The 26,701-nt window shown below is 35.7% G+C and overlaps 1 protein-coding gene across 6 annotated transcripts in view; it reads right to left on the bottom strand.

Moving 5' to 3' along the window:
• LOC150103999 (synaptotagmin-5-like) overlaps window positions 1-26,701 on the bottom strand; it is a 115,913-nt gene that overhangs the window by 41,160 nt on the left and 48,052 nt on the right. For all 6 annotated transcript variants that reach the window (XM_090396673.1, XM_090396670.1, XM_090396672.1 and 3 more), the window contains one exon: window positions 2,471-2,931. In XM_090396673.1, coding sequence (XP_090252799.1) covers window positions 2,471-2,882 — 412 coding nt within the window. In that variant the 5' untranslated portion in view covers window positions 2,883-2,931. The remainder of the gene's footprint in view (window positions 1-2,470; window positions 2,932-26,701) is intronic.

Genomic DNA, 26,701 nt, shown 5'->3' with positions numbered 1-26,701 from the left:
CTTAGACTCGACTATGCGTTGCTCCACCTCGTCACGGCATATATGAAGATTTGAGGTTGTTGTCCAGTTTATCTCATGTTGACGGGCTTCATCATTTGTGTTTACTGAAAACAGTACATGGCTTGACAGGGCAGACACTTGTAGTTCTTTTGTAGGCAATGTCTCACTGATGTTCTTCTAGACGTAGGAGAATGGATTTTTCAGTTTGGCCATAGTCACACGTGACTATGGCCAAATAGTCACACGTGATTTTGTACACTCCTGGGAATTGTAGATGGTTGTGAGCTTGTTTGTATTTGCTTAAAATCGATCTTAGGTTAGGAAGAGTAGAGAAACAGGTTTTTATGTTGAACTTTCTTAAAATTCTTCTTGGTTTCGTGGAGAGCGTGCTGATATATGGTAAGGAGATATAACCTTTTGGATTGTCTTGTGTTTCTGAGTGGTATAGATGCTTATTAATAGTTTTCGACGGGTAGCCATTACTTGTGAAGGTTCTTTGTAGATGTTGTAGTTCATTTTTAGATCTTCATCATCTGACAGTATAGATCTGGCGCGATGTGCTAGGGTTGAGATGATACCCACTTTCTGTGCAGGATAGTGATGTGATACGCATGCAGGTATCTATCTGTGTGTGTGTAGATTTTCTAAAGCTAATTTTATAATAGCGTTTTTATAGTGATAAGATGTTTCTTATAGTGTTTATTTGCTTTTACGTTCCCACGCCTGAAGAAGTTGGACAATCCGATGAAACATGTTACGTTTTGAATAAATTTAATTGTTATTCTATATATATTAAATATCAATAAATATGAACATATCCCACTACCGAGTTAATACTACAAATTGCTATATATATATAACAAGTCTGTTAACTGAAGTTAAGTTTGAAGCTAAATATAATAGCACAGTGTTTTTATGGTTTTTTATGTATTTTTAATTTGCTTTAAGTGTTATCGAACCTGAAGAAGTCATTTTTGACGAAACATGTTGTGTGCTCCATTAAATTAACTTGTTATCTACTGCTCGGTTTCAGTCAGTCAAAAAAAAAGATAAACATATCCACTCACCGAGTCAATGTAACTGCTGTTTATATATATATAAACAGCATTTATATATATATATATATATATATATATATATATATATATATATATATATATATATATATATATATATATATATATATATATATATATATATATATATATATATATAATATAAAATGATAAGCCTTTTTTTTGTAACATTTTTTGTGTCAGTTTTTTGTCAAATATTTGAAACGTTTTAAAACTCAGGGGCTACCCTAAGTGTCGAGTCTTCAAAATTCGAGTCATCAGAATTCAAGGAGAACCGGTGTCTGCCAGTCCGGAACTCTGGGGGGTTGGGCGCCGTAGGCGTCATGGGGGGGAGGGGGAAGAGCCCCCTCCACCCATATATATATATATGAAAATGTTTGTGTATTACGACAGTTATAATATTTGAAAAATATAATACAAATGAATTAATTCATTATATATTTGCAATCATCACAATTTCATCCAATTATAGAAAAAATACTCTCATTCAAAGATCCCGTTTAAGATCATTTGTTAGCCTTGGTCAAGCTATCAATGATTGATGAAAAGGTTGAGAGAGAGACTCACTTATTCGTAGTGTGTGTGTGTGTGTGTGTGTGTGTGTGTGTGTGTGTGTGTGTGTGTGTGTGTGTGTGTGTGTGTGTGTGTGTGTGTGTGTGTGTGTGTGTGTGTGTTTTATAGCATTTTGAGCTCTTTTATATAGAAGTTAGGGTACAATTTTTAAGCAATTTCTTTATAAAGATAAAGATACGTTTAAGCTGTTGAGAAATATCACTGGTATATCAAATGTAAATGATAGGACCAGAGGAAGAGACAAGAATTATGGACCATCCTTAGAAGTTGCACAACAGAGAGAGATGAATAAGAGAGTGAAAATATTTTGTTGTTGTTAATTTGATAGTTGATGAGCTTCATTGTCTGAATGTGCCGTGAACTAAACATACCAATGGCTTAATTTATGAGTCAGTGTGATAAATATGTTGCAGGCTGAGTAGATTATCAGCTATCGGTCAGTAGACTCTATGACATCTTGTTTTAATAATCATTGTGTCATAATTAATTGTAAAAACTTCTCCATTGACAAATCGTTAACTCCGGGAGAGAAAAAAAAAAAAAAAAAAAAATATATATATGATATAAATTGTAATAATTATTTTTATTATAATATAAAGATTATAAATTAATAATTATAAAATAAATAGTTCACAAAAAATATTTTCAGAATAACAATAGTAAAAATTTCATTTATTTTTATTATATATAAACTTTTATATAACTCGTATATTTAACCGTGTGATAAAATACATGTAATATATATTCTGTAATCTGTCATACTGGCAAAGAGATTTGATTTTTTTTCCCCTATCTTGTAATCAGATAGAACATTTATTTACCTCCACTCTGTTCGTTCGTTACATCGCTTTGGCAAAAACTAGACTGGCGTTGTAGACCTCCTGGCACCCAGAATTCTCCGGAGCCTTGACTTGATGAAGAACTATCTAATCTGCCGCTGCTCTGGGATCGCAGAAATCGAGACAACTTTCCGTGTCGAACGACACTCTTCTGCACAGGTTCCGACTGGCATTCGCTGTTTGTTCCGGTTTCAATAGTCACACTCACTTGCTCTTTGCTGCTTTCTTCAGCTGTGGCTAACTGAGTTTTCTCGAACCAGTTCAGTGAATAGCGGCGGGAGCAAAGCACATAGAACAGGAGTGTCAGAAGCATAATTAACAGGACAGAAACACAAATGTAGACGGCTGTGTAGTAGTCTCCAGGGACGGTATTTTCATCAGATGGGGACGCCATCTCGTTTCACATTAGATTTAGGGGCTGGTTGCTAAATGATGGAGATTTTCTACAAAAGTGAAATATTTTGTTAGTATTCAATCTGCATTATACATGGACAGCTAATAAAAATTTAACATTCTAGTAAAAATTGCATATCTTTAAAACGAATTTCAAAAAGACTGTTACATATTGAGGCTGATATAATCCAAGAAAAGTTTCGTTAGCGAAAAGAATGCATGAGTACACATCAGCTGATCGAGACCCTCCTTAGTAATCACCAACACTGGACAGCTGACGACTGGAAAGAAATGTCGCCTGGTGTCTGACGAGTCCCAGTTTGTACTATATCATGCTGATGGCAGAATAGAACATGTGGGTGGGACAACATGAGACCATGGATTCTTCCTTTAAGTAGCAACGGGTCAGCTGGTGACGATAGTGTAATGGTGTGGGGAATGTTTCCTTGACAGACATTAAGTTCCAGTTGAAAACTACCTGAATGTCACAATCTATCTTAACATTGTCGTTGATCATGCTTACCTATATATGGTTTACCCATTGTGAAATGAGTACTTCCAGCAAATAATGCGCAGTATACAAAGCGCGTAACTTGTTGAAGTGGTTCGAGGAACATGACAGCAAGTTTCCTTTACTTCAGCTGAATCCTCAGACTTCGAACAATAGATTATCTCTGGGATGAAGGGGATTAAAGTGGCCATTCAGTGTATATATAATAAACAAAAGTGTTACATTTTCGCAATAAAATTACTATTTTGATTTAATTTTTGATTATGTATACAATTCAACAGTCCCTAAATTTATCTGACTAGTAGATGATTTAGAACAAAAATGAACCAAAAATGAAAACAGAGATCGATTTTTTTCGAACATTATCTGCATATTTTACTCACTATTATGATGAATTACAAATGGTGGATAGATATTTACATATTCTGAAGGATTCAAATTGGCGACTGTGTTGGCCACTGTAATTTCAGATGTTAATATTTTCAAACCACCTGTTTACATGCATTCGTTTGTGATGAAGAATTATCGTGGTGGAACGTGTAAGTTTCGTTACCATAAAATTGCCACAATATAAAACATGCAATACTTGTTCATAACACTCTGCAATCAAAATGCCATGCGTTATAATTAGTTAATCTAATCCACTTCGCGAGAAGTGATCACCATCATAATATTACCACTTTCAAGCTTGTCATTGGAAGAACACACTCAAATAGAAAGATTTATTCAGGAATCCTCTACGTCCATATGATGAAGAAGTAAGTGATTTGTCACTCCGCATGACATGCCATTGTTCTGCAGTTTTGTTCTGTGTCCAGTGGCTCATGGCAATTAAAGATGTGTATTTGTTCTTGTTTAATAAAGGCTCGAGGGCTATTAGTTCTTCCATGGAAATACATGATATGCAACCTCTACGTATCGCGGGACCTCACACTATCAAAAACATATGCAGATTCTGTAGAGTCTGATCGCGAGTTAAGGTAAGCAGCAGTCTAAAGACTCCTGTAAATCAGTATTTTAGATGTAAGTCGTATCTTGGACTAAGTATTACCCATTTTTTCAGCATATTATCAATGATGATCTTGTAAATGCTTAATTTCTGCAGAATAGTACCTACCTACATGCTTCTCAGATCCTATTCGACTGTTATTCACCTCTGAAATGTTATTAATTATTTTTATGTATTTATTGTTCGATATAAAAAAATCGAAATGACTTCCGAGTGACCGCTGACCTTCTTTATAGGATGTAAAATTTGATTACTTCATAATCACATTCATTTTCCCACAATAGGATAGGATATCCCATAGGATTTGGTGGGATAGTGTACATACAAATAAAAATATTATATAAATATAAATGGTATTCATATGTTAATTTAAATAAAGTGCATCATATAAAAATAATTCTTATTAAAATCAAGTATTGTTTGCTTCAACTGCGTCCAACCACAATTATCTTATCTAACCTTTTGCTATATGAGGTTCTAATGTAAGATAGTTTGCGACCTTATACATGGATCAAAGTATTATAGATGGATCAATGAGACATTTAGACAATTCTGTTCTATTCCATGCCAACTTATATTAAAAATGTCCTTTGATGTTTCCGAAATAAAACTTTAGGATGCACATACAAGTCATTAACATGTATGCATTCGCTTCATATCAAGTCCAGTCAATTTTAATATTTTTTCATTTTCTCCGTCATAATTAATATACTAGTCCGTTTCATTCAAATATAGAATGATATTATTACTAATAGAACAGACTTATGAAAACTGTCAATTATTTTTGCAGCTGTAATCCACTCAAAATGCAAATCCATTGTGTCGTTTTATTACAAGCCCACTTGCTGTGGAGTTTTCAATAAAATACCTATTTAAAAACCATTCATTAAAATTTCCTAACGTCAGAACTTACATGCACGATAATAGCTGTCTCAGCATGTAACTACAATTCATTGAGAACTGACGTTAATAACTTGGTACAGAGCGATAACTGTTGCATTTTTTTTTTCATTACAAAAACGGTATGTAAAAGATTTTTTTTCTATACAATGAGCTTGTGATTTCGATATCATAATAAATGACAATCGCATTTCAGTGCCTCACTGGTTTTATTGTTACTAGGCTTTTAATTGAGGAAGTGCGTACATCTTTCAGAATTGCTTACCTTTTTTTTTTTTTTTTAATGAGCGGTTGCAAGCTTTGTAACATTCACATTCATACTCTACAATAATAACAACAGAAATCATCATTAAATAACTGTGTATTTGCTTCTCATCCAAAAAGTTTAACAGTTTAAAATAAAATATGCACATATTTTATTTTAAATGATTGAGGATTTCGACAGATATCCTTACTTCTCTCATCAGATCTATAAAATAATATGGTGTCTAGTCATTGCATTGTTTATTGTTTTGTTTTGTTTTCATTAGTACATTTAAATCTACTAATCAATTATTATAAATTACTTTATTGAGCATTATAGAGGAAATAAAAAATTAAATACGTCTTCAGGAATGTAGCAGGCGACTATTTCTCTGTGACATTTTTAAAGAATGAACGTTTCCTCTTCGAAGTCTACATTCAGCTTTATGTCTCCATCTTTTCAAGGACGCACTTCTCAAGGTCGCGAAGGAAATCTGACAGTGACATAAATGTTCTTTTAAAATATACAAATAATTCTCAAACACGCGGTTTTGGACCGAATTTCATACATGAAGATATTGATTTTATGAAATATAGCTTCGTATTACAAACATAGTTAATTTATCAAAGCAGTCTTTTATTACACACACACACACACACACACACACACACACACACACACACACACACACACACACATATACACAGAGAGGGTGGGGGGTGATTTTCTGTTGTATTTTCAAAATGAGAAGACTGTAGAACGCCCCCCCAAATTTGCAAGTTTCGGTGCAGTATCAACATTCTCATCGATATCTGGAGTTCGTATCAGTATGGTAATTATTTCATTTTACCTTATTTTATTTATTAGTTTATTATTTGAATTAAGTATTGCATCAAAGTATAAGTAATTTGTTCTTCAGAAAACGTGGGAACATTATGATTTTTATAATGTAATCATATTTAAGATAATATTGCAATAATCTGCATTCTTTCTTAGATCTTTTTAACGGACTGAATGATTATTAATTAACCGATAGTTCTCAAAATAAACTGTGTGTGTGTGTGTGTGAGAGAGAGAGAGAGAGAGAGAGAGAGAGATGAAAGAATAAGCCAATAGGGACCTAATTACAGTTCTCAACGATGCACTTTAAACTAGTGACAATTCTTTACAATATTCACTCAAAAATGTTTTTAAAGCGCATAAAAAAATCCTAAAATATGCCCTCCCCACTGAAAATTTTTATGCGATAAAAAATACAATTCACATATTCTTTTCGCTACTTAATTTTTTTTCTGTACCTGCATGACTTTTAAAGTTCATAATCGATGTGTTTACTGTCTTGTCTCTTATAATTATTAATAATTAAATCACTTCAACAATTATGACTCAATATCAAAGTAATCATAGCTGCAAGAATGTAGCTCAAGATTATTAGTCAATGCATGTTGCCATCAAATCTTAATATACTGCGAGCGTTCACCGAAGTCTATAATTAAGTGAACACAAGAACTTCCCTTTAAGCAAACTTCATTAGAAATGGAAGGTTCCTCAGATCTAGTGAAGTAGCCTTTGGGTGAAGCTAACACAATACCGGCATCTTTTATTTAATTAATTTTAACCAACAAGCTTAGTTACATTATAAATACGAAGGATCAGAGATACCGGAATGCGTTCAGGTATTTGAAGGTTTTTAAATCAACAGGTACTGTTTACAAATTCCACAGACGTGAAGGTAATTTCACATTCTGTACATTAAAGAATATTTTTTGCTATTCACAATCTACAACGATCAGAAAGTCCATAACACACACACACACACACACACAAACTGAAAAAAAGTCAATTTGAATGTTTGGGCGTTGAAACAAATAAGGGCTACGAAACATTCTCTTGTTACGTGTAACAGCTGTGTGTATTCTCAGGCCGATACTTTTGTTCAAAGTAGAAAACATTGGCAGGTTTCATTTCTTCAGGGATGTCTATAGCCTTGTAGTAACACTTCCGCATCTATAATGCTGAAGCACTAGAAGAATGATCATTGTAGGGCAGATTGAAATCTCTGCCTAGGAGAACATTTTAAGCCCTTTTCTTTTCTTTCTTTTTTTTCCAGTCGCCTCCTGAGTTAGCCTACCTTTGGCTTAATGGGATTCCAAATATTGTCAATATTGATAGGATTCCAAATATTGTCAATATCGTCAACTACCGGTGACGAATAGGCGGTGGAGGGCGATCACTAGAAGAAGAGTATACCATGGCTACCACTAAAGACTGTGAGTAAAATCTACCACAGACAGCATCAACCTAGGGGGGGGGGGGATTCTCATATAGTGACTCGAAGTTCCTATTTAGACGGACAAAGAATTCTTAGTAATAGGTTTCCGATGAATTGAGTTGAGTCTCTTCTGAATCAGTAATCTATATCTAAGTTTAATTTTTATTTTTTTAATATATATATATATCATCTTCCTTTTTCCCTCTTTTATCTTGCGGTGTCGAGGGTTTATTAATCATCGGACCTCAAACCGTTCACAAGATAAGGTGGTTAGTCCAACCCCCGGTGTATCCTATGTCCGTAGTGTAAAGTTCTCGAGGCCGGTTTGCCTTGAGAACTTAACACTTGGCTATGGCTGAGGAAGATCCTTCAGCTCCTCAAGTCACCAGCGGGAATCGAACCTAGAACACTCCTTCCCCAGGCATATGGTTGCCAAGCACACAGCCACTAGACTAAACGCGCGAATATATATATAACTTAGGGATGTATAGAAAAGTGATTGTTTTAAAATGAGGTGTGAGATGAAGCTGCTCGCTCTTATTCATCACCTAAAATAGCATTCTGAAAATAATGGTATTAACTGGTATCAATCACAGTTTTTTATTTTATGCATTCAACGCGATCTCCTAAATTCAATATGAGCTTTCATGACCAAGTTAAACTGAATAATTCCTGTAACAAATATGACAAGAAAATCAGTAATAAAAAGATGAAACTATGAAACAGTTTTGAACTACATAAACAACGTTATTTATGGTAAGCCTATAGAACAATTCAAATATTTCAAATATAGTAAAACCTCGACTTCCGAACCTCACATTTACGGCTTTGAAATTCGAACATTTGTTGGCAATCGGTTCTGAAGTCATATACTTTATTATGCTTTGGGTTATCGTAAATCCGCATCTGGACTTGCCATTTGAAGTCTAGTGAAGAATCGATAGCACGACCTTGGAACAATCCAAATATCTGTGACGGATCTTTTGGGATCCGAGTAAGCAGCTGCTTGTAAGAAAAAGTTCATATCCGCATACATTGGATGCATTCATGACTGACCGTCACGAAAATGTGAGTATTAGACTGAAAGAAATAGCCACGACATCAAAAACCAAACGATCTAATTTTGGAAGATAAAATTTTATTATTAAAGGATTTAGGTCATGATATATCTGTTCAAGTGTTTATTCAAAAATACAGACACGCTAAATCAACTGTCTGTGATATTAAACAGCAACGTTTCACGCTTTTACAAATGCGCGAAAACAATGAATTTGTATCATCTGTCATTTGATTCGCAGTGATGTACAGTTATTTAAAGATTAACTTTTTTTTAATGTAACTCTTATTCAGTGTAGATCGTAACCTACAGTACATTAACACTGTTGGTGGGTTAGGGTTTTTTTATTAATTTTATTTTATATATTTATTTATATTTTTATTATTTTTATGCATAGTCCGGAAACTGTCTTCGAGAGACCAAACACTGAAGTTTTTTGGGCCACTTCATTCCTCCAATAAGCGTGGTAAATGGTATTATTATTATTATTATTATTATTATTATTATTATTATTATTATTTGCATTGAGTAGGCCAATTCATATCCTAAATTGCATATCTTTATTATTATTATTATTATTATTATTATTATTATTATTATTATTATTATTATTATTATTATTATTTGCATTGGGTAAGCCACTTGCGTATCCAGTCCCAGATGATGTGACAAAGTGGTTGACTAGATCAAATGAATGCGCCAGACTGATTTGAAAAAAAGTAGACGATTGAATTTAAATTTAATGATTTTATGGACAAGAAGTTGAAAACTTTTCTAGCAGAAGTCAGTTGATAGTTATTTTATTTTTGATGATTATAATTACGAGTATTCTGGAATCTTTTTTTTTCTTTTTTTTTTTTTAAGTTTCAGAAATCCGAAAATCCGAAACACAAACTCGAAAGTCAAGAGTTTGCTGCATTTAAGTATTATTTTGTTTTAAACAGCAAATTAAATATGGAAATAGAAACTAGAATAAGTAAATTTAGTGTCATGGAAAGATAGTTAAATAAAGTTATACTGAAACCAAACAGAATCAGCCGCGACACCAAATTGCAACTATAGAAGAAAGTCTTCAAACTGGTTTTAACATGTAAAATTTATTTTTACAAGAAAGAAAACATCTAATCAAGAATTGACGGCTGCAAATGAGAGTCCTGGGGAAAATTAGGATGTGAACAGTTGGCATTAAATATTAAAACCAAATTAGAAAATGAAGACATTACGAAGAAAGAAATTCTTTATAATCTGATCCATGTATCCTATCAGAGCGATGTGTGATGTTCAAAAAACAAACATCATGCCTAACATGGGGACTCGAACCCGAGATTAACTTTCCATTGTTTTACCGACTCAATTAGCCGGTCGTACATATAACAGCGAGCAGATGTGTGAAAAACACCGTTAACAATGCTAACTTAAGATGATATGTTCGCATTAACAAATGGAGAAAGGAAGGGCTAGTAAAACGTTTTATACATTGTGTAAAACATATTTAACAGGGAAAAAGCAGAGGAAGATCAAGATATAGATTGATGTAATTAGCAGTGTCTTAGGAGATCAACATATGAAAGCTGACAATATCGGAAACATAATTAACGATGGACGGATTTGGAAGGAAACTGTTAAGTAGAAAACTATAAATGAACTTTATGTTTCGGCTACTATCGTAGTATCCTGTGCATCACTTGGGGGTAGCTATCAGGAAATGTTGAAGAAAATATTTCTAATAGAAGAGAAATCCTACTTGAATGCATCGAAGACCAACTAACTCTGGAAACATCTAAAAAACGCCCAAATTCTTGTTGATGATAACTAAAATCTAACATATAAGTCTTTTAGCTGGTGATCTGCTGTCAACGAAGTTAACAGTAGATCACAGCGAAGCGCGGTAAGTTTACTGATTTCAAGAGATATTTTAATTAATCTTCATGCACACTATAATTATATTTCCAGGAGGTGGACCAGCTGTAAGATGGAATGACCAGTGAAGCCAGAACAAGCAAATGCCTAATCCTTGGAGATGAGAATAAAATGAAGAACAACAGCTGCATTTTAATATTGTATTTCGATACAGTGATTTTATAATATGTTACTTTTAAAAGTTAGCAGTCATAAACATGAAGAAAAACAACTGTAAAAGCTACAAATATGTCAGTTCTTAAAAAAAGTTCCTGTGTATCTTTATAGTTTTTGCTAGATAAAGAAGAGCAAGAAAAACTAATCGATTACTCTATCTTCCCTCGGTTTAAAAATGCTATTCTGAAAGAAAAACAGCATTCGAAAAATGAACATTCTTAGAAAAAATATTGTGAATTTATTTTCGAAAATTAAAGTTGTTGTAAATAGTTTGAATAGAAAACAATGCCTGGTATGTAATCTGAAATTCTAGAAGTAAACGAAAAACAAATTTTATTTCTTATAGAAACCATTAGACTAGAAAACTGCATTCAACAAACAGTAATAAAGCCCATGTGAATTAATTAAATAATAAACTAAACTAACTAAATATTTAGTAATAGTAAACTGTATAAAAATCGATATTTTTTTTGTTTTTTATTTGGTGATAATTCATTTTATGATTGTACGTTCTTATTAATCACCTCCATATCCTTCTTTTTTTAAGTTTACGTATCTCTTCAAGGAATGTGATTTTCCAAAGCTCTTAGTTTTTTTGAATGATAAACTGCGATTTGAAATTAACAGCAATTATTTGACAGCTTAAAATATTTGAAGGATTTTACAGTGAATAGAATAAATAATTCGAGATTATTTTGAAATTAACAATACAACAGTTTCAGAAGACAGTAAAAAAAAAAAAAATGCAAAAAATGTAGCCTCAAAACCTACTGGAGATATCACTCATCAACATGACGTCATTCATTTTTCACAGTACCTTAATCAAAAAATTGAAATTGTTTAGTAATAAATTTATTAAAACTATTCAATTTATTGAATTACCCTATTTTATGAAACTCGTCCACATTGAAGATTTCAATTATTTATTAAATTAAAGTATAAATTTTAAACAATTAATAGGAAACCAAAACCTACCAAAATTTAAAACTGATTAATTATAGATTATCGCTTTTGTTTTAATTTAGGCGTCAAAATCGTATTTAATTTCTATTGTTTACATCAATAATAATTTCATTAAAAGTCAGAAGATGTCGCTAGATAATCTAGTGATAATTTTATCCATAATAATTTTAATAAGAATTGGGCAAATGAAATATTTTTTTATTTTGTTTTATTTCATTAAGAAAATGTAAATAAGAAATTCTTGAAGCATGAATTGTCATTAATAAAAGGTTGTAAAACTATTTCAAAACAACAAAATGCACCAACAGTTAAAAGCTAGAACAGTGAATGTTTAAAATTACAGAAGCAAAATTCTCGCAGTTAATTTCAGTAGTTATTGACTCGACTAAAAATATACATTAAAGCAACAATAAAAGTGACCTCATTAGCAGTCCAACCGACACCTATACAACGATCGTGCTATTTAAATATATTCAAATTTCCTTTACCTACGATGCGCAAACAGAAAATAGTATCTTTGCTTTTGTTCATACTGCATTGCATGACGTGTTGTGGACAGGAATGATCGTAATTAAATCCTAGACGTGATGAGAATATTAGAATGAGCTGCGGACTTAAATCAACTTCGGTTGATGGGTAACAGGGGCGGCTCGTGCATAGGCACTGCGGAACTGTTGCACCCCCAATTTTTCTCGATATATACATATATTTCTTTATTTATTTATATTTCCTTGTAATATTTAATTTTATCATCAACAATCCTATATAATTCTCTTATTTTGTATAAAAAATAATAAAAATCATCCATCTTGTAGCACGTAGGAGGACGCTAGCAGCACTATGTTTACCATAGTGTCATATTGTTACGCGCGCAAGCATATGCACGTCATAGTGAGATGCGAGCTATTAGCGTAATGCGGGCACTGTCTGTCGCTCAGTTCCACTGCTTTTTATATGCAGTTTGCACAAGTAGTAGAGTGTTCGTAGTGCTTATCGTGTTTACTCCGTCGCTTTAAATATTTGGACCGAAAATTGTAAATCCATTCCTTTAATTATAATTAAAGGAATGGATTTTATTTTTAAGTAATTTTTAATTATACTAAACTGTATAATTTTATCGATAATAAGCAATATTTTTTCATGTTAAATTTTTTTAAATTTTTATCATAATTTTGATATTTTATCCAAATACGTATACACTGTACTTACGGTGTATTTTCGAAATATACATATTTAATAATATGTATATTTCTAAAGTTGCAGCACCCCCACGATTTTAAGTCAAGAGCCGCCACTGATGGGTAATAAAGCTAAATCAAGTCATAAGGCTTTATAAGAATTAGTTAAACTTTTTGGATTTCTCTGTTTCTCGATTGGGTGCGAGAGTTGGTAAAGAGCAGGTTGTTAGCTTATTTAATCGTTGTTCATTTTGAGGATAAGATTAAGATTTTTTTATTTAACAATTTTTATTGATTGCTAAGTGGATCTTTGTCACCATAGTAACGTTACTTCATTTTGGTAGCGGCAGAAGAATGCCTTGGATGCCTTCTCACTTGTTTTTGTTTACTATATCTGTCAGTTGTATTTTTTCCGACAAGTTCGTCACTTTTTTACGGAGTAGAGAGAGATCAGACTGCCGCAAGCAAAAACGCAGCTTGCAATACTTATATTTGTCTCTAGAAGGGTTCGCTGCATCCATGATGACATTTCGGATCTTACGTCAACGACACAACTTCATCATTCTACAGCCCAATTCCACATCATCCCACGATGAGGAACTGATGAGGAGTTATCTCTCTTTAATACTATTTACATCTAGCTCACTTACATGTAGCTCAATGACACAATCTCCTAAAAAATGTGGCTATAAAATTTTATTGCATTTTACTTCTTGAATTGAGATTACCAAGCTATTTAATAATAAAAAAAAGTGAAAAAAAAGGTAACGATCTAAATTTATTACAATTCTTTCGATTTTAGTTTCAGTTTCATTTCCAGTGCTTAAAACCGGGATATTCTAGATTCGAGATTCGATTTTTACATATATAATCTTCTTCTTCTACGCGTTATTCCCGCTTCCTATGCAGGGTGCGCGTGTTATTTAGATATGACTTCTTGTTAGTACTACTCCCAACCGACCCGTCGCCTGGTCTGCCGCTGGGGGGGGGGAGAGATATTTTTGACTGTAGAGGTGTATGTTCAGGGGGCCGGTTTGTCTGCTTGCGGGATGAAAAACGCCAGATAAACTGGCGGAAAAAACCCTACTGACCGCGCCCAAGATCGGCTAACTTGGATTTTTACATGTATAATGATCTCTAGAAAAGTTAATCTCTCTCTCTCTCTCTCTCTCTCTCTCTCTCTCTCTCTCTCTCTCTCTCTCTCGTGTGAGAGAGAGAGAGATGTGAGATGTGAGATGTGAGACTACCTCCATGCTTTATTGGAGGCCTGAAGTGACTTGAAAAAGTTCCACGTTTGGTCTCTAGAATAAAGTTTCCTGATTATGTAAAAAATAAATTAAAAATAGAAAAAAATTATAATAATAGAAAGAAAAAAAACTCCTTAGCCCATTTACGGTGCGAAAGGTACTATAGGTTTTTGGACGTATTTATCATCTTACCATGTGGAAAACTCGTTAAGTTAAAAAGTATCCAAATTATCTTTTAATAGATGATGTAACTCTCAAATCACATTATAATAAATTTTCCTACTCAGTTATTTACATTATACCAGAGCAACTAACACCAATGTACAGTGTGCGTGTGTGCGTGCGCACCACATGAGATTATTTAACTCACCCTTATTTGAAAATCCCTTATAAGTTTTCAAGAGAGAGAGAGAGAGGGAATAGGGCTCAGGTCTTCTCAAAGGGCAAATGTTTTTCATAGTGTACCTTCCTTAATAGAACAAAAAGGTTTGAACTAATATGAACTATCGTTATGATTTTTATGATAAAAAGTAAACTATCTAAATCAGTCCGAGTACCATAATAAAATGATTAATATTCATTACCTACTATTGCTAGTGACGAATTATACTACCTAATTAGTCCTTTAACAACAAGACAAGACTTCCATGAATCTTTTGAATATTGAGAATTTTTGTTCAGAATTTTTCTTGATCGTTTCCCTATGTTCATATAGTCCCCTTATTTAGCGATGTGGTAGTTATTCTTTTTTCACAAGAATATTCTACGTCACTATTAGTGTTTCAGTTTGAACAAAGTTTATAAAGTTATACCTGGTCAAGAGGACTCAATATAAGAATTAAGCTTTCATGGAGTGGGCTCTTTGTAAATCATATTTGATTTGCTGCCATTCGTAAATCAAAAATGACATAAGAGGTATACTGGAAATCTGTGTGTTTGAATACTGTGATAGCAAAAAGTAAAAAGTTTTAGAGAGTAATTGACCATTATCTGGTGTGATACCCCACCACCTTTCATGAAGTGATATGTAGCTCCTGAATTCCAAACATATTATTAATCTACATAAGTTGCAGTCTTTCGTGGGTGAGGTTATATATTTTCCCTCCTGTAAAAAGTAACCTCACTTGTTACAGGAGGGAAAGGAAAATATATAATAGACTTCTGTTTGTTTGATTTTGTGTGGTGCGACCACAGATGCGAGACCCCCCCCCCACCTCGACACTTCTGCCAATGCAGAAGGCGAATCCATTCCGATAATAGAGTAATCAATGCGTTTCGTAGGATGAGTGTTTATTATTATACGACGAAAAATTAACGTTTCTTTTATGAAAATTCTAGTTTTTAAAGTGGTAACTATTTTGCTTGTACCACAGTTGGAAAATTTTACTATAAAGCACGTGATTTCTCGTGTTGGTAACGAATTCGTACATCGCCTTATGCCTTGATTCCCCTTCAACATGAATTGATTCTTCTTAACACATGACCAGCCGCGGGTCTCGCATTTGTGGTCGGACAGTATATCGTAGTACTAACAAATCAGCGTGAAAACTGCTTTTAGGATTACTGCTTGAAAGAGCTTAGAAATTTAGTTTTTCTCTCGAGAGCTATTGCTTTCTTATATAGTCCTTATAAGGACTGGCTTAAAGGGGCGAAGCAAGAATGCTTTTCATCTTCCCCGTTATCTGTAGAGGACAGTGTAGGGATAAGGTGTTATTGAGCAATTAAAGCTCTGATCATGGCAGGAGGGTAACAGCAATAGCCGAGCCTCAGTTAGAACTTCATTGGCTACGAGAGCTATTGCTATTAAAGCTCTGATCATGGCAGGAGGGTAACAGCAATAGCCGAGCCTCAGTTACGGCCTCATTAGCTACAGCATTGCTAACCATTACCCTCCAAAGTCTCTTGCTGGGAAATTGGGATGTTACTAATTCTTCTTGATACAAGCGTTATTATGGTGTCTTTATCTAACGGCGATTATTAATTTCGGAAAACCATTGAGCCTCTAAAAAATACTTTTATAATTATACTTAATTATTATTATTAAGAATATATTTGTTTCTTGAATATCTAAGATTTTTTCATTAGAAAGAAAAAGAAAATTCCTGCATTGATAGATAAACTAAACAAGTGCACTCAGAAAGATATTGAAAATGAACTAATTATTGAATCAGCTTTCTTAGTTGGTATTAATCCATCTCGATAGAATTTCGTTACACTATTATGATTTGAGAGCAAAACAAGTTACTTTCGATGCACATTACGTATCTTTGCTAACCTGCTAATTAGCAGATATACTGCACTAGTGTCGTAATTGTATCTGATTCGAGAGTATTTCAAAACAACCTGACCAAATCCATTGTTCGGATAAAACACGTGACTGTATTGGCCATGAAATAATAGATCACTACTTTCTATCTCCGTATATATATTAAAAGATTTTATTTTTGCTTTCAACAATTTAATAATTGACTTCAATAAATGTTTCGGGTGAATATGCTACCAGGAAGGCATCTAATAAGTTGCAAGGAACTTTCATGAGGGTTTTTTTAATTGAAAATGAGTTAGCCAGTTTCATACGAAAGTATGGTTTCCCCTTCCGGAACCTCGAATTTTTCATCCCGCAATCAGGAAAGCTTGGCAGATGAATTTACACGTTAATACATATAGGCAAAGAGCTAGCTTATTCTAATTATGATTACCAAATTCAAGAATACTTTGAAAGTTATGGTGCTTAAGGACGCTTGTTAGAACCAAATGATGATGATTAGAAATTTATTAAATACGATTTCTATATCCAAACGTTTTATTTATTTTTTATGTAACTCCTACTCATGAAAGGAGCTAAACCAATAGTTCATCAGTCCTGCGAGTGGGCTAAGGAGTTTTCTATTTTTGTTTATTAATTTTATAATTTGTTTTTATATTTTCATTGATTTTTTTACATGCTCCGAAAACCCTGCTCTGAAGAGCAGACATTGAATTTTTTCAAGCCACTTCAGGCCTCCAATAGGCAGGGAGATGTTCTCACATGGGCGATAAGAACACAGCTGACACCTAAAGACAATCACAAATGTGCATGACCGATGCGGGATTCGAACTGAAGCCTGTTGGTTGGTTGCAGATACTCTGAACTCATAATCTACATTCTATTGTTCCGATCTCATCTTTGTAACTCTTCTTTCCAGCCTTTGCACAGCTTCTTATCCCGCCGGAATCCAGGAGACCAAATCTGTGCCCAGCAGTCCACAGTCGTTTTAACATTGCATTTATCACCTGAGTTGTATTTACAATTTTAATTATGTCCTTGAACTTCAACTTCCTATCCACCATAACTCATAACTCCAATATCTCTAGCCTCGTCAGTTACGCCAAGTATAACCCAGATATAACTAATAATAATCCAAGTATAACTAATATAATATGCTGTTGGATATCTCATCACACCAAAGTGCATACATTTACACCTAGTAACATTGAATTGACTAATATAATATGCTGTTGGATAGCTCATCACACCAAAGTGCATACATTTACACGTAGCATTGAATTGATAGCCATTATTGTTTACCCACACTTCCAGCCTATTCAGATCGCCATGTAAATGTTGTATATCAGTAGTGTTCTAAACCTGCTTGTCTTTGCAACATGCAAACAACTAAAGATCTCCTGTCAGGTCCTCCGACATATAATAATATATAAATTAAACAACGATGGCCTACGGACTGGAGCACACTGGTCACTTTAAATCTGGCATATTCAACCCCCTACCCGACCTATTGGATTGTCTTTAGCTTCAGCAGCAAATTTATTTTCATTATCCAGCTTAGCATTCAGTACAATACTTGTAACTCTTCTGTTCTGTGCTTTATACATTTCATAACTCCTCTCACTCTTATTCTCACGATATTCCTTCTAAAGAATCTTATTCCTATGAATCTCTTTCTTAATAATGTTGCACGTCCATTTCATTACCACTTATTTGTTCTTCGAACTCTAGGGACGTATTCCGATTCCGACTTATATAAGCCCCCATTTCAAAACTTCCCATGCATTGCCGATATCCTTTTCATTCAGTAATGTACCATGAGACCAAAGATGAGATTCTCCTGAGTTTTCCATAATTTACGGTTTACAGTTCAGCATGTAACCTGTTCTGATTGGAACATATATATATTTGGCTGCTTCACAGGTCAATACGCATCATCCCTGTTCACAGCTGTTAACAAAATACATCTTTAACTGAAACACGTTCTGACGCTATGCTCAAACTCATACTATTTGGCCTCAAGTTGCTTCTTTCACATACTGCTTGAGAAAGTTGTCTCGCAACGGCTCAACAAATTCCTTTTCATTCTTATTATGAATTTTCTCTGCTATCCAATCAATGTTTGGATAATTTACACCATCCATAAGAATTACTTGTTTATTATCCATCCGAGTAATTTAGCGATGTAGTTCTTTGTCGCCAGCAACTGAACCGCCAGATTTGAAGCTACATCCCACAATGCATTTCATCCCATTAGTCTCCTCTTTATACTTGATATCCTACACACTCACTCTGAACAAAAAAAAAAAAAAAATTATTATTATAATGGTAATAATGTTCTATGTAGATGTGTCCCTTTAAGGAGGAAAACTGGAATATAACTACATCACGTGCACTATATACTGTATATATATATATTACAGTCCTTATTACCACAATCAGCCCATAACTTTATTTTATTTCAGTAATATCAATTTATTCTCATTGCTTCTATTCACAGTTTTAGAAGTATTTCAGCACCTGAAATTATCGTATATGAAATTTGTACTGTATCTTTCTAGATACCAGCTAACGAAATTATTTAACACTAATTTGGTCAATAATAACTCTATCTTGTGTTCACCCGTACAAAATCCTAAGTGGTTTTCTCAGCATGACATCAGTGTGCAATATCCCAACCTTCACGTAGTCACTACAAAACACACAGTAGTGACAGCTTTTTGTCTTTGACATGTCTCTCTGCTTGCTCAGTTACCATGGTAGCTATGCTGAGTACCACCGGGGACAGCTTAACTACAGGAAATACATTACAGCTATAGAGACAGTAAAAATATTGCATAGGTCAGTGCAACCTCCACATGTAAAGAACTTCCGCTTTTTTGCCCAAGACTTTCATTCAGTATTAATAGGATGTCTAATAATTTATGACTGCTCATCAATATCAAATCTATAATACTACTTAATAATGTTCTGGAATCGAATTGCACTATATGCAGGTGTTTTAGTCTTTTCAACTTACAAATCACAATCAAAAATATCTGTGATTTCGAGAAATCCACTCAGCTTTTGATGATTTATTTTACATATTTAACTGTTAAAAATAGCAATAATGAAAAAAAAATTAAAAATTACATGTATACTGCGAATTTTATTTAGCACTAAAGAATATTTCTGTGTTAATTATTGTTTTAATAATATATATAAGTTAATAATTATTATAATAAAATTGTAAGTAATAAATTAATATTTTAATGAAAACTTAAATAAGAGATTTTTTTTAATTTAAATATCAAATACACGATTTTATAAATATTATAAATTAATTCTTATATCGAGAAACAGACTCAGCAATCGATCTCCACTCATATCTTCAAAATAGATCAATGCAAGTAAAAATCAACGGTTCTACATCCTCCCAGCGCCACATCTTTGCTGGAGTGCTGCAGGGATCTCTGCTGGCTCCATTGCTGTTCTCTGTATACATGTCAGACATCCCACACAATCCGATGACTTCCATTTTGGCCCTATATGCAGACGATACGGCAATACTAACCAGATCTCTCAGACCCCTTTTCATTACCAGAAAGCTTCAAGAAAACATTCTAAAGCTGGAGGGTTGGTTCTCTAAATGGAGATTGGAAGTCAACCCCCAGAAAAGCTCAGCCGTTCTTTTCTCAAAAAGGCCAATGTCTCCTGTAGGAGATTTGTTACTATTCAATATTAAAATTCCCTGGCAGTCAGAAACAAATTACCTGGGTGTAATTCTCGACAAAAAGCTATCTTTCAATCAACACACCAAGTCTGCATGCACAAAGGCATCTAAAGCCATAGCACAGATCTATCCGCTAATTAATAGAAATAGCAAGCTCAGCAACAGAATCAAATTGCAGCTATACCAGTTGACGATTCGTCCTATAATCACCTATGCCTCTCCGGCCTGGAGCCACACCTCTAATGCTAACATCATCAAAATACAGCGAGTGCAGAACAAGTGCCTGAGAATGATTTTGAATGGCCCGTGGTATGTTAGAAACACTCAACTCCACAGAGACACAAATATTCCCTATATCTTCTCTTTTCTACGATCCTTAGCCACCAAGTTTTTCCTAAAGACGTCCACACATCCCAACGATTTGGTTCAACAAGCTACAGCATACGAGCCAACGGACATATTCAAATACAGAAGACCAAAAGCTATATTGGCCTCCTTTAGTGATGCATAATCTCCATGCCCAATCAGGGCGAGCATTCTGCTCATAAATTTTACCTTCACTGCAACCACAACAGATAGCGGGGAATATGAAAAGCATCTTGCTTCACCCCTAAAGACATAAATGTCAATTGTCAATTGTCAGCAATCGACCGAAAAAAAAAATGATATTGATCTTGGAGGTGGTGGAGGACAGAGATGAGAGGGAAGTATCTTCAGACTGGACTTTGTGTTTTCTTCATGCAGCAGTTTAACGTGTTTTGAATTCGGAGTTTACTACTGTACCGTAGGTTCGTGCTCGATAAACAGAGGAGGTAAGACTTTTTAGTTTCTATTCGTTTTCGTTAGCCTAGCCATGGACAAGTCTTTCGACGATCTCAATTTTCAGGAACTTTTGACGCTATTCAGGAATTTAGGCAACTTGCTACAAAAAAAAATGGCCAGATAAAATCGGAGCACACCAGATCCTCGAAGTGGAGACAGAGGATCCCCATCCCTCTGAGCTTCCTCACCCTTCACATGACAACGCCAGTGAGCCAACAATAAAACCTGAAGACACCTCTCTTTCAAACTCCAGTGGCTTTCAGGAAGCTAAACGGAAGAAGAGAAAGAAAAAATCCCCTGCAACAGATCCTGAAATAATACTTCAGACGTTGGAAACTACAGCTCCAATGGATACATCAGCGCTAGCTGATGAATGAACAGGGACATTGACAGAGCCCAAAGAGAGGATTCCACCAGTAATCTTGAGAGCTAAAGAAAACTGGTCTTCACTTGCAGAGACGATGAAGAACAATAACATCAAGTTCTCATCAGCTAAAAACACCGATGATGGAGTCCGCATACAGCCCGAAGGAGCAACGGACTACCGCCAGCTCACCAGACTTATGGATGAACAGAAAGTCCCATATCACACATACCAACTGAAAAGTGAAAAAAACCTTAAGGTAGTCCTCAGAGGTCTGGCAGAAACCATAACAACTGATGAAATATTATTATTATTATTATTATTATTATTATTATTATTATTATTATTATTATTATTATTATTATTATTATTATTATTATTATTATTATTACTACTACGGGCTACTCCAGGAGTCCTTAGACTCATCGAGGGAGGCCCTAAACATCATGTTCACACAGCTGTTCAACATTCTCACAGTATCTATCATACCTTGCCTTGAACTCGCTCACTGTCTTAGCACCCACAACAGACTCAGGCAGCTTATTCCACTCATTTACCACTCTAAAAGTAAAGAACCCAGCTCTAACACCCCTGCTAACCACGCTCTTGCCCAGCTTCCATGGGTGTCCCCTAGTTCTCCCACCACCAGTCCTGATCTCAAAAATATCATCTGAATTAATCCTATAGAATCCTTTTAGCAATTTGAATGTCTCAATCATATCTCCCCTCTTCCGCCTATCAACCAGTTTCTGCAACCCACAAATCCTCAACCTGTTCTCATATGGTTCATTCCATAGACCTGCTATCATCTTAGTCACTCGCCTCTGGATCCTCTCAACCTCCTCCCCATCAAGAAGGAACCGAGGTGACCAAATCTGGGCACAGTAGTCGAGATGAGGTCTTATCAGGGCTCGGTACAGAGGTACAATAACTTGTTTTTCTCTGCTCGTCAAGGTATTTTTCAACAACCAAGTGAGTTGATGAGCTGATTTAGCTACTTTCGCAATGTGTCCCCTAAACTTCATCTCCCTGTCCACCAACACTCCCAAGTCCCTGGCCTCATCAATCTCTTGGAGTACAGTTCCACCAATGTGGTATACTGCTACTAATCTTTTCACTCCGAAATGCATAACCTTACATTTTGTCACATTAAATTGACATCCATTCTCCTTAGTCCAGAACTCCAATCTATCTAAGTCATCTTGCAAGACTTTGACATCTTCTGCATTCACTATCGCCCTACCCAACTTTGCATCATCAGCGAACAAATGAACTGTCCCACTTAGACCCTTCCCTATATCGTTAATGAACAGATTAAACAGCAGTGGTCCAAGAACAGAACCCTGTGGCACACCACTAGTCACGGGCCGTTTTTTGGCCTCTACTCCTGAATAAACTACTCTTTGATATCTCTCCATCAACCACCCAGCTATCCATCTCACCAACCCTATATCCATTCCCATATGTTGTAGTTTACGGATTAGAATTCCATGTGGTATCCTGTCAAACGCCTTTGCCAGATCCAGCAGTATCACTGTAAACCCATTTCCCTTATCCAGTTCAGCCGTCACCTTGTTATAAAACTTGAGCAAGTTACTGAGGCATGATCTACCCTTCACAAAGCCATGCTGTCCTCTGTACAGTATATTCATTTTCATCAATCCATTCCTGTATTTTTCCCTTGACAACTTTCTCCAAGACCTTGACAACGACTCCTGATATGCTGATCGGTCGGTAATTTGCAACCATAGTCTTGGATCCTCCTTTATGCAGTGAAACTATTTTCCCCTCCCTCCACGCCTTCGGGACTAAGCCAGACCCGAGACTCAGATTAAACAACATGGTCAAGGGCACTGATAATTCATTAGCCGCTTCTTGCAAGACCAGTGCCGGTATACCATCCAATCCCACAGATGTATTCACATTAAGGTTCTGTAATAGACTATTCACCTCCACTTCATTCATCACAATTCCCATATAAACTAATGGTTCCTTCATTTTTTCAACGTCACCACCTGGATGATATACTTTTGCAAAGTGCGCACTCAGTAACTCCACCATATCGACTGGTTCAGTGAACTCTTTACCATCGTCATTCCTTAAAATCATTTTGCCATGTACAGTTTTTTTTTTCTTGTTTGCAGCATATTGAAAGAACTGTTTGGGATTCTCTTTTGCTTGCATAGCTAGTTTCCTTTCATAATCGGCTTTTGCTGTTTTTACCACACTCGTTACCCTTCTGGCCTGTACTTTATACCGTTCGTGTGCCTGCAGGTCACCCCTTTCTTTAAATTCCCTCCATAGTTGTTTCTTTTTTTGCAGCTCAAGCTTAATGGTGTTATTCATCCATTTAACCCCTCCTTGTTTCACTATTCGGACCTTAGGTATACAGTCAGCCATAACTTCCTGTAAATGCTCTTTGATCACTTCCCATGCTCTATCGACATCCATCCCTTGCAGTTGTACATGCCATGGCACTGATCCAAGCAATCTCCTAAGCTTGTCATACTTGCCAGCACGGTAATTCCACATATACCCAGTCTTAATCACAAATTTCACACCTTTAGCCACCTCCCAGGTCAAGACCTTATGATCACTCTCACCAATAGGTGGCAACATGGTCATATTCATTACAGTCAAATTCTCAGATACTATTACCAGGTCAAGCACTCTCACACCCCTAGTATTTTCAATTACATGCTGTTTCAGATAGTTATCCCTTAATAATTGAATAAAATCCATTTCCTTCCTCACATGTGTCCTCTCCTCCTTCCAATCAATGTTACCATAGTTGAAATCCCCCATAATAATTACCCTCCTTCCACTCATTTCATCAATTTGTTTATGCATACCATCTCCACCATCTATTCCATCACCTGGTCTATAGCAGCACCCAACTGTATATTTTATTCTGCCAGTGTCAATCTCACACCAAATAGCCTCAAATGAGCTCCTTTCACTATCCTGCAATACTTCAATTCTCCTTGGCTGCAGTTCATCAGCTATCATCAATAACACCCCTCCCCCAATTTTATTCTCTCTGTCCCTCCTAAACATACTATAACCTACACATTCTATCCCACTAACTTTATCATCTTCCGGCAGCCATGTTTCACTAATGCCAATAACCTGTGGCCAGGAAGAGCCAATCAAGGCCAAAAATTCTTCCTTCTTGTTCCTAATACTCCTGGCATTAGTATACATGAATTGCAGTGTTCCCTTTGTCCCACCCCTATCTTGATGCGTTATTCTAAATATCCCATTCCCATTTTTTGTCCTTATTGCTAGCTCAGGTACATTATATACATTTTTACACTCAACTGTCTCACTGATGTCTGGATATCCACTTCCCCCCTCCTTGGTAGTTCTAGTTTCCCTGGTTCTGCACATCCATTTTTACTTCATTCAGCAACACTTTTTCCAGTCTCCGCACACCAAGTCCATTCAAATGCAGGCCATCCATCTTGTATAAGTCCTTTCGCCCATCAAACTCATTCCACACGTCCACGAATTCCACACCACACCGTCCGCATAACCTGCGCATAATGTCATTTGCGATTATAGCCCTCCTTCTAAACTCCTCTCTGTCATACCGCGGTAACAGACTCACCATTCTAACTCTGTCACTCTTTTCTTTCGCTACCTTTAACAATACTTTCAAGTCCTCTCTCATAAAAAATTTATCACCTTTCAATTCATTCGTACCCGCCACAATTGTTAATTCTTTCACCCTCTGTTTTTGCACTCTAATGCTCTCACTTACATCCTTAAAAATAGCTACTGACCTCAGATCACAAGGTCTTGAACCAATTAAGATCTCGCGCATGTACCGCGCAGACAAGCGCCCCATGCCTCTGGTCTTAGTGGAGATCAGTAAAGACCACAGAGCAATTTACGACCTTACTATAATCTGCAACTTAGTCATCAAGACCGAACCACTCAGAAGAAAGGCATCCGCCGGTCAATGCCACCGCTGCCAAAAATTTGGGCATGCATAAAGGTTATGTAAAGCAGATTACAAGTGTGTAAAGTGTGGTGACAACCATCCCTCGCACACTTGCACAAAATCATCGTCTACACCTGCTAAATGTGCGAATTGTGGCGGTCCCCATCCAGCAAATTTTAAAGGCTGCTCAATTCACCCATCTAACCTACAGAAGACAAGAGCGGCGTTGGCTCTGCCCACTGAGATCCAAGCCACGAAACCTTCGCCGGAAGTCACAGTGCGGAGTGTTCCCGCCGATAAAACATACGCTTCTGCGATCTCTCCGCGGATTTTACCCGTAGCCTCGACAGTTTACAGTGAAAATTCTGCACAGATTCTTGCTGCCTCACTAGGGGAGATGCTAATAGCCTTTAGCAAGATGAACCCCAGCCAAGCCGACACTAAGAAATTCCTCAGTATTACTCAAGTCATCTTCTCCATGATCACCCAATGACATGCTCTCCTGCATCTCGATGCTGATATCCGAGATATTTCCACATTGCTTCGTAACACTACCGCTACTTTTTCACCTAAGCAGCTTTTCATTCCAAGCAACTCATTCAGGAGTTTTCTAAGCTCCCGAAAGCTGCACTACCTTTCGGCTCAGGCGCATCCGCATTGCCCTAATCAGGGTGAGCCGAGTGCTCGCTAACCTTTACTATAAGTCTTTTTCATACCGATGACGGGATCAGAATCCACGGGATTGACATCCATCAAGCCACAGAAGTTAACAGTTAACAGCAATCGACCGATCTCGAAGAGTGAGAGGAATGCAAATGTCGGCTCGCGTATCAGTTCAGTGCGATAGTTTTGAATGATAAATGATATATATAGAGGTAAGTGTTCTTCATTTTCTGAGGATTTTTAAGGTGAAATATTTGCTACCGATGCTGGTAGATCGATTTGATCTACGGGATATTTATATATAGAGTAATATTTATTGCTGGTAGACACCTAAGAGTGTCTACGGGATTTGCTAGTGGACCCTCAAAAGTCCACAGGATTATCTTTGCCTGCTTGGGGCACCTGAGGGATCTCTACTCTTTCTCCATCTGTGTCTCAACACATTTTAAATTCTTGAGATGGCTAAGCTTCTGAATGAGACCAAATTCGAAGAAGTTTACATGGAATTCCTCAGACTGGGAAAGCTACTGAGTGATAATTGGCCGGGAACAGTTAAACTGTATGACACGTTTCCCCCTGAATGTGTCTCA

Source organism: Typopeltis vanoorti, chromosome 8 (genome assembly GCF_054136105.1).
Source record: "Typopeltis vanoorti isolate ZY-2024b chromosome 8, IOZ_Tvanoo_1.0, whole genome shotgun sequence".
Taxonomy (NCBI): Eukaryota; Metazoa; Arthropoda; class Arachnida; order Uropygi; family Thelyphonidae; genus Typopeltis; species Typopeltis vanoorti.
The sequence above is the reverse complement of the archived record's forward strand: the minus strand, read 5'-3'. Positions and strand labels throughout refer to the sequence as shown.